Here is a 10408-nt window from a genome sequence, read left to right on the forward strand (position 1 = left end):
TTAAAATTAATAATATCAAATTTAAATGATATATTATTTATAAAATAAATAAAAAATCATCGTACAAAATTATTTCTAGAATTTTAAAGATAAAGAATATATATTGATTTTATTATAAATTGACATGTCATTAATTTTCAATAAAAAGTAAAATAAAATATCTTTTGTAAAACTTTAAAAATAAAAAAGTATATATAAATTACCCATTATTAAAATTCACATCTCTTTAATTTTCAATACAAAAACTAAAATAAAAGATCAAAATTATTTAAATTTGAATAAAATAAGATAACTAAGCCTAAACTATATAGGAGTGTATACATAAATATCTTTAATGAAACACATGACTTAGTGTTATAATGGATTAACATGTATCAGAATTACGAGCATGTAGCATTTTGATAAACAAAAGAGGAGTTAGATACGAGAAATAAACTAAATATAGAAAATATTAAAATGACTTGTAGCATTTGATATAGGATTTGATGATCCAAAATTATTCATTTATTATAGGAGTAAATTAGCGTAAGTTCCGAAGAATGTAATTTGGCGAAAACAGTGAAAAAAATCAGATAGTGAGTAACAGATGCAGGCGGTAGCTGAAGCTAATATGGCGTTTGCTAGTCACGTGGCGAGCCCCGGGTCACGTCACGTGCACTGCTTTTCAGGGTTTGACAAGTACCATAGGCTCCGGGAGGATTCATTCCGTTTTTAGGATCATGACCGATATATCAAATTTATATATAGACTCTGACTCTACATTTTATTTTATTTTTCTTTAATTTTTTATTTATTTTTTATTTTTATTATTGTTAGTTTGTGAAACATTTTTAATGAAAAAAAAGAAAAAAAAATTATTATTATTATTATTAAAGAATGATTATGATACAAAATTGAATTATAAAATATCTATTTATATACGTCTAAATGAATGGACTAATAAGGAATAAATACATCAACTTCAAATTCTAATTATTTTTTGGGTTTGCTCACAAAACTTAAATTATATTATATCTTAACATATTCTTCTATAATCTAAGTTGTTCAACAAACATTAATTATAGTCGATATGAAATATTCTTAATTTTTTTCTCAAATATAGGAATATGTCGATTTTTAATTCTTTGGTGAAAATATCGGTAAATTGTGCTTCACTTGAGCAATATTTTGCTTCAAGTTCGCCTTAATTTACCTTCTTCCTTAAGAAGTGAATTTTAGCTTTGACGTGCTTACTCTCCTTCCATGCAAAACTGGATTATTCGCAAGATTTATGGTTGACTTGTTGTCGATCTGCAACACCAGAGGTTTCTTCACTTTGACCTTCATTTCTTCAAGCACGGATCTAATCCAAATTGTTTGACACGCAACATAGAATCTTGTTATATATTCAGCCTCACACGAAGACAATGCCACCACAAGTTGATTTCTCGAGCACTGTGAGATTGAGACACCAAATACTTGAAAGAAATAATCAATTGTGCTTCTTCAATCTTCCTTATCTCCACACCAATAAGCATATGAGTAACAAGTAACCATAACCTATTTGCTTTCAGAGTCTCTTCGAAATAGAATTTCATAGTTTATCGATCCTTTTAAGTATATTAAGATTCTTCTCGTAGCCTTCATGTGTGCCAGCTTTGGTTCACTCATGTATCTACTCACTAATCCGAATGAGAAACCTATATATGATCGACTGTTGCACGCATATCTCAGAGATCTGACAAATTGTTTGAACATAGTTGCATCAACTTTGTCTTCCTCTCTATGCTTCTCCAACTTCAAGTTTGGTTCGACATATGAAGATGCAGGAGTCGAACCATCCATCTGGAATCTCTTGAGTATCTGTTTGACATACTTTCTTTGATGTAACACCATACCTTGCTTCGACATTTGAAATTACATGCCTAGGAAGTACGACAACTTTCCTAGATCAGACATTTTAAATTCCTTCTTCATCAGCTTTTTGAACTTTGACTCATTCTCTCACATTCACCATAACATTTTCTTCTAGATATAACCGGTTACATCTTTCACGTAACCGGTTACAACCTGTTTTTGCATTTGCCTTTTGTGATCATGACCAATAGTGTATTCTCCTCATCAAACTCTTGTCTTGCAACATTGTCTTCATATCCTCGAGCTTCCTTATTGTTCGCATTGCACCCTCTTGCAAAATGACAAGACCTTTGACACTTAAAGCACTACTCCTTGCTTTTGTTAAACATCTTCTTTTCACCTCTAAAGTTGCCTTGACCATCAATTTTGTTGCAGTTGCTCTCATCCCATTGACAAATCAAATTCTTGGAACTTTGAGACACTATTCCACCAAAATTCTGAAAATCCCCTTTATTATTCATGAGCCATTTTTCTTTCGATCTCTTGTCCTTTTCATCGAAACGAGCTTGTAAAGCGATCTCTGCCTTTTCCTTATCCTTATTTCTCTTCTCCATCATTTTCTCACGAGCCTCAAGAGAGCTTTGCAACTCCTCTTTGCTCATCGTTGCAAGAGCTTTCGATTCCTGAATCATTACAACCACGTGTCAAACCTAGGCGTTAAACGGAACATTTTCGCGGTAACATATTGCTCAGTGACTGTTTCTCCACATGCCTTCACTTGATTCACTAATCGAGTGATTCGCGTTTTGAAATCGTTGATTGTCTCCTTTTCCTCCATTTGAATCAATTCAAGTTGAGGCTTGTGAGCTTGTAACCTCACGACCTTTGCCTTGTCAGCCCCTGTGTATGTCTTACCTAAAATTTATCGCACTTGCTTTGACGATTCACAGTCACCAACTTTTTCAAAGTTGTCACCATCCACACATTAGTGTCTTAAAATCTTTCTTTTTATCTTTCTTATGTGTTGCTCGGATTCTTTCAGTTGCACCAACTGGAGGTTTATTCAAAGTTGTCACCAACACTTTCATTTGTTTGCACAGTTTATCATAATTCTTCGCATAAATGATAGGTAGGTTTACATGGATTCTTCGTTGGAGACAAAATTCATGTTGCACATTAGGTGTTTATGGATCTTAACCAAACTCTTGATGTCAAATGTTAGAATTTGAACCATAAGATTGGTGAATAATGAAAAAAAATTAGAGTGTGGAGAGGAATTGAGAGAGAGAGATAGTTGAGGGTGAAAAAATATTGATAATTGATGAAGATGTCTCCAAAATATTTATATAAGTATTACAAAATGATTGGGACATAAATCACACAATTACATAACTGAAAAAAAATAGATTTTACGAACTTGTAATCGGTTACACTAAATCTATAATGGATTACAATTGCTACAAAATTAATTTCATTCAGTAGTAACCGATTAACGTAACCGATCACGCTCACGAAACTTCTTCTATTTTTGAACTGCCGAACTAATTTTTACCTTATTATAATCTATTACATTCCATGTTGACAATTTACAACCCTTAAAAATTATAAAAAAAAAATAAACTCATAAGATATGGGTATGAAAATATATACTCTTTACATCCATTTTTTATTTAAAACAAATAAGGATGCTGAAACTTTTCATTTTTATTTTACATGCTATGTAAGAAATTTTCAACTTTGAATCTTGAAATTACAACCGTAAACTGTCATTGCTGAATTAATATCTTCGTTTATAATTATAAATATAATTTAATAAATGTATTGATAAATATTAATATTTTTTAAAGAATTTAATAAAAATACACCGTTAATATAAAAAAAATTATACAATTGTTCAATAAAAAATCATTATTTTGTCAAATTATTCAAATTATTTTAAATTATTAATATAATAGGATCATATACACATCTATTAAATGAACGGTATAATCATTTTTTCTCATTATTTTCTCTTCTTTAAAATTTTTAAAGGTATTTATTTTTCAAGTATTAATCTAATTAATATTACTAATTTGATTTGGAATATGAATACAACAATATACAAAGAGTAATTGAAAAACATATATTTTTTTAAATAATTAATTTTTTTAAATTATATATTAAAATAACGATGTTTTCAATTTATATATCAAATTAATCATGTTTTATATAAAATGTGGGAGTATGCGCCCCTTAAATCGACACATGCATATAAAATATGGGAGCATGCGTCATTTCAATTGACACATACATGTAAAATGTAGGAACATGAACCACTATAATTGACGTATGCATGTAAAATGTATGAGAATGCGTTACTGCAATTGACACACACATAAAAAAAAAAAAAAACCACATACATGTGCTATTGCATTGGCGAATTAACATGCATACCCACATTCAATGGCGTCCGAGTACAACTTAATCAATACATATGCTATAATAAATGATATCTTGATTTTTTTAAAATGATTATATTAATAAGTATTTTAAAATTGTTCGTATTATTTTTAAAAAAAATGATTATTTAAACAAAAATCTGAAAATTAACTATGACCGTGAGTATTGAATATTGAGAAAATATATACAACTACACAATCAAATACATTTAAAATATGGGATGAGTCTTTTAAAGAGGACAAAGAAAATATATACCACGAAGTGAAACAATGAATTATTCATTGATAAATTGGTTTAAATTTTTAATATTTTTTTTAAAAAATAAAAATAAATTATGTGACATCAAATATAATTATTTGATATATATATATATATATATATATATATATATATATATATATATATATATATATATATATATATATATATATATATATATATATATATATATATATATATATATATATATATATATATATATATATATATATATATATATATATATATATATATATATATATATATATATATTATATATATATATATATATATATATATATATATATATATATATATATATATATATATATATATATATATATATATATATATATATATATACCAAATAAGTGCAGCAAAACAACATGACAACCCAAAAAGGCAAAAGCAAACCAGGGGGAAGCGTGTGGCACACATGCTGGGTGCCGGAAGTGAAGACTAGAATCAAACAGAAATCTCGTATTGATTAATTAAAACGTTGAATTCAAATGGAACAATCTTCATCCAAATTTTAAAAAACTATATAAAATTTAATGTCTTCTTAAAATACTTTATTGTTGCAAAATATATACTCAGTTTTTAATTAGTTTGGACGGTATATTTTTAACAATTTAACACAGAAAAATTAATAATGTTTTAAAAAATATTTTTTAAGTTTCTGTTATGATCCAAAAAGTTGAATCCGACTGAAACTAATTAGAGCCACCTATCTTTAACAAAAAAAAATTGATTTAACTAAAAGCAAATAATAACTCAGTTTTTAATTAGGGGCGGACCATATCTGTCCCACATTCACTCTATATTTATTTAGATTTATTTTTTTATTTTTATTTTTAATAATTTTATTATTTATTTTTATTATAACAAATTTATTAAAATTATTATTATTTTTTAAAATATAGATTGAAAAAGTATATTACGATTATTATTCAAATAATTAAATTTCAAATTGATTATTAATTTTGTTGTTTTGAAAATAATGTATTTAAAAAAATTACTTTTTCTATAGAAATATATATTTTGATTTATAAAAAAAATACTGTAATGTATATGAACTAGATATAGAATAATACATTAATTTAATAAATTTAAAAATAAATTTCTTTCTTATTTAAAAATAAAGTAACGATGTTTTCAATTTTATAAAACAATAAATGGCAAATATACAATTAGGTCTTTCCTATAATTATTGTAAATCTATAACAAGTCAATGGTTAATGATTTTATAATTTCACAACTATTTATATGTCATAAAATTGATCAATTATGATTAAGTTGATTATAATTCACTTATATTGTAAAATATCTTACCATATCTGTGTCTTCTTGGATATCAATTAAAATTTTATTTTATTAATTAATCAAAGAATATAGTTTGAAATTTAAACAGAAACGGAAGGTGAGAGAGGAGCAGGCAAGCAAATGCGTGTAAATAAAGAAAGAAGGTTTGGTCCTTGCGTGGTTCCATGTGATTGGTGCCACGTACTCTTTTTTATAAAGCCAACACCACGTGTTCCTTACCCAAACCGGACCGAGATTTAATCAACGATCCAGATGGCATCACGGCAACATGCAGTTTGCCCTAACGGTGACGGGCAGACTGCCCGTGATTGTAATGTGGCCCCAGGTGAATTCCTCATACCCTACAAAAGCGTCTCTCCTAAACCCATTCTAATGGGTCCTATGCTTCCTCTCCTCTCTGCTTCTCTCTTCTCTTTGCTTCCACCATTCATATTCATATACTAAGTAATTATTATATTTAACTTTTCTTTTTATAATTTCATTACTACAATCAAGTTTCTGTTTTAGTTCAAGTTTTCAAGCTCTCTTAAAACGAGAAATGGCTGGAATGTGCTGTGGCTTTGTTGGAGAAGGTGACTCTTCGGCGAATTCACGTCCTTCTAGACGCCGGAATTTGGACATGCTACCTTTCAAATACATCGCTGACATGACTGTTGCACCATCCGGAACTTCACGGAAACGCCGTCAAGCGGATCTCAGCGGTAAGAAAGATTTTGAAAGCTGTGAGGGCTCAAACGGTGACCGTGGAAACGAGAAGAGTAAGAAGAACAAGAACGAATCCTCCAAGGTTTCTGAAAATAAACCTTCAACAGAAGGTAATTTGGAAGATGGAGAGTTCCCGAAGTTTGGAGTTACTTCGGTTTGTGGTAGAAGAAGAGACATGGAAGATTCTGTTTCCGTTCAAACTTCTTTCTACGAAGAACTGTTTCACTTTTTCGGTGTTTTCGACGGTCACGGCTGCTCTCATGTGCGTAAATATGAGTACTTTTGTAGTTAATCACTTGTGGTGGATCTGTCAATCTTTTGCGGTGTTAATTTGTTTTGTTGTTGTTACTTCAGGTTGCGACTATGTGTAAGGAGAGACTCCATGAGATTCTGAAGGAACAGATCAATGAATCGCAAGAGAATTTCGAGTGGAACAGCACTATGCAACAAGGCTTTGCTCGCATGGATGACGAAGTGCAGAGATGGAATAGCAGCAGCCAAACTGTTACTTGTAGGTGCGAGCTTCAAACTCCTCACTGCGACGCAGTTGGATCTACTGCCGTGGTTGCTGTTGTCACTCCTGACAAAATCATTGTCTCTAACTGCGGCGATTCTCGCGCTGTTCTCTGCCGTAACGGCGTCGCCATCCCACTCTCCTTCGATCACAAGGTCATTTTCAAATTTATTTATTTTTTGAAATTTTTATCTCATTTCTCGAGAAATTAACAAGTTTCTAACTGCTTTTGGATCGGTTTTTACAGCCGGATCGACCAGACGAGTTGATCAGAGTCGAAGCTGCAGGAGGGCGGGTGATCTACTGGGATGGACCAAGAGTGCTTGGTGTACTTGCCATGTCTAGAGCAATAGGTGAGTCATCAGTGCACATGATAACAACTTAAAATTAAATTAAGTGCATTTTAGCATAGATGGTTTTAATTTAATATTTTTTTTTTAAACTTTGTTTTTAACTTTATTCCATTTCAGGCGACAATTATTTGAAGCCGTATGTGATATCTGAACCTGAAGTAACTGTTACGGAGAGAAGAGTTGAAGACGAGTGTTTGATACTGGCTAGTGATGGACTATGGGATGTTGTTTCAAACGAAACCGCATGTGGAGTTGTGAGGATGTGTTTGAAGGCGCATATGATGACTTCACCGGCTGAGTCTCCGGCTAACAACGAGGTGACTACTGATGGTTCTGATCAAGCATGTTCTGATGCGTCCATTCTGTTGACTAAGTTGGCTTTGGCAAGGCACAGTTCGGATAATGTGAGTGTGGTGGTGATTGATTTGAGGAAAGATCAACGACCAACATCAAACTCCAACTATAATTTAATTAATTAATTAATTAATTAATTAAATCTATGGGCGGTGAGAAGCAAGATAATGAAACAAAAATGTTTTTAAGGACTCGAGGATGCGGAGAAAATGGAAGGTAGGGGTATGTGTCTTTTAATTAATCAACGGTTTCTTTCGTGTAATGTAATGCAATGGTAATTTAGGTATGTTTAAGTACTTGTTGGAAAATGAACAATTTTAGTGTAGAGAAAATGTGTGTCAACAAAGGACTCAAATCGAGCCGGTTGACACACCTTTCTTTTGTTTATAATGGAATCTATTAAATGCTTTGTTCTTATGAAGTACTACTACTATTAGAAGTTAGAACAAATTTTAATTCAGTTTTCTTCAAAAAAAAAAGTTTAACCCAGCGCATGATTTGTCGTACAAGATTATAACATCATCACTTTAAGTAATTATACTATAATAAGAGATAATGAATAGGCTACGTATACATGGAGAGATGGAGTAGCATAACTAGTATTTTGTTATGAATGTCAACATGCATTTAAAAGAGAAGTTAATGAATATTTTAATTTGAAAGAATTAATCTATATAATTGTGCATGAAGATTCTTTGTAAAAATAAATCTTGTATCCTAAAAAGACATCTAATTTAAAAGAGGACTGGCGGGTGTGAGATAAATGATAAATATTTATAAGACGTGTCCGTGTAGAACGGCTCAGTGAGTCACTATCAAGGCCAGGTTTTAGGTACGATTAATATTTTAATTTAATATACACGTGTAGTATCATCATACAACTTTAAAGTTTTTTTTTTTGATGAACCATACAACTTAAATTAAAACCTGCATCTGGCCTAATCCTAAAAGCTTCGTATTATTTTTTGTAAGGTTCTTGTACTTAAAACATTCAAACATTCCATTTATGTCTACTGAAGAATGTTGGGTCTACCTTACTCACTATTACACTCTATGGCCCATTTTACCCTTCTTTTTTTTGTTGGGGCAAGGTAGACAAATTCTTTACGGAATAAATAAGAATGAAGTGTTGATGTCTAAGGTAGATTTTGAATGGGTTTCATGAGAAATGGAGGAGTTGGATTATAGAAGGCTTAAAAACAAAATTAATACTAGTTCTAATGAATGAGTGTTGGATCACAGAATGCTTAAAAACAAAATTAATAGCAGTTCTAATGAATGAGAGTTCCACAAAAGAATTTGAGATATCTCGGTTCCTCTTCTTAGCAGCAGAATGATTTAATTTATTGACGAAGAAAGCAATGTATTCAATGGATTTTTCAGGATTTAGGTTTGATGGGATGGAGTGTTTTTCACATCTTCAATAAGATGACGACACCTTAATTATAAGCAGAAAAGGATGGTGAACATCCGGATAAGAAAAATGACTTAATTCAAATAATTTATTGTATTACACATTACATGAATGGAAATACTATACAACAACAAAACAAGCTCAATAAACAACGGTAAATAGACAACAATCTCACCGTAAGAAGACCAAAGAGAAAACTAAGGGATCAAAAATAAATCGGAGTTTAAAACTATTTAAATTAACACTATGTTAAACAATCGTAAAGTAATTCATACATGAATCACTTTATCTGTGACTGGTCAATAAACTCTATGAGTTTAAACTGTTTCTGAAATTAAATTGAATTTTTATCTCTGAAATTGCAACGCATATGAAAATCCAACAACATGATAATTTAAAAAATCCAACAACATGATAATTTAAATAACATTTTTAAAGATAAAAATAAACGACAATTAAACTACTGAATTTAACACTATGTTAAACGATTATAAAAGGATTTATGTAGGAATCCCTCTATCTATAATCGATCAGTAAACTCTATATATTTAAAATTTTTATATGAAAATCAAAGACTTGATAATATTATATTACAAATCAAAACCCGACTAATCAAAATAAAAAAAAAGGAAGCAAACAACGACTAATTTTTTACATGAGCAACAAAAAAAAAGAGGTGCAAAAGGCAAATAGGATGTATGAATTAATGGACAAACAAACCCAAAATACATGAATAGAAATCTTAATCTTAAAAACAATATTTTAAAATAATAATAATTAAAACAACATAAAATAGGAAGAAAAAAAAAAGACCCTAGTAACTAAATTAGGATGCAGAACGAATTCTGGGAGGAAAAAAACTCAAAATTTCAAAATCTACTAATCATTTTCAGACACGTGGCAAATATTTATTTAAAACAAAATAAACAAAGAAAAACAACAAAGTAAAGGGAACAAAGAGTACCCTTCTCTCATCGATCTCCCTCTTTCCTTTTCAGAGAAACAGAGTCTCCACTTCTCTTTCTCAAACAGTGCTGCGCGCGGGGGAGACGGCGGCGAACATGGTGTATGGTAGAGTAAAAAGGCGACGACGGAAGGTTGTGTGTGTGAGTTTGGTTTATGTGGTTGACGTTGTAGGGCGGTCGAAGGTGGTTTCGTTGGTGGCTTGTTCGGTTGACCGCCGTTTTATCGTGTTGCGTTTGAAATGGTGGC

General features: G+C 30.6%; 1 protein-coding gene across 1 annotated transcript; it reads left to right on the top strand.

Moving 5' to 3' along the window:
* The first annotated feature begins 6227 nt into the window (after positions 1-6227).
* On the top strand, positions 6228-8203 carry LOC127083858 (protein phosphatase 2C 37). The gene is made up of 4 exons (XM_051024200.1): positions 6228-6823; positions 6916-7230; positions 7323-7428; positions 7546-8203. Exons 1-4 carry the CDS (start codon positions 6395-6397, stop codon positions 7905-7907), a joined length of 1212 nt encoding a protein of 403 aa, XP_050880157.1. The 5' UTR covers positions 6228-6394; the 3' UTR covers positions 7908-8203.
* Positions 8204-10408: the final 2205 nt, after the last annotated feature.

Source organism: Lathyrus oleraceus, chromosome 5, assembly GCF_024323335.1.
Source record: "Lathyrus oleraceus cultivar Zhongwan6 chromosome 5, CAAS_Psat_ZW6_1.0, whole genome shotgun sequence".
NCBI lineage: Eukaryota > Viridiplantae > Streptophyta > Magnoliopsida > Fabales > Fabaceae > Lathyrus > Lathyrus oleraceus.

Bases quoted from the DNA above. Each gene is read 5' to 3' on its own strand.
- LOC127083858 (XM_051024200.1), top strand. From the start codon at position 6,395: ATGGCTGGAATGTGCTGTGGCTTTGTTGGAGAAGGTGACTCTTCGGCG. The intron at 7,231-7,322 runs GTCATTTTCAAA...CGGTTTTTACAG, and splicing joins CACTCTCCTTCGATCACAAG to CCGGATCGACCAGACGAGTT. The intron at 7,429-7,545 runs GTGAGTCATCAG...ATTCCATTTCAG, and splicing joins TGCCATGTCTAGAGCAATAG to GCGACAATTATTTGAAGCCG.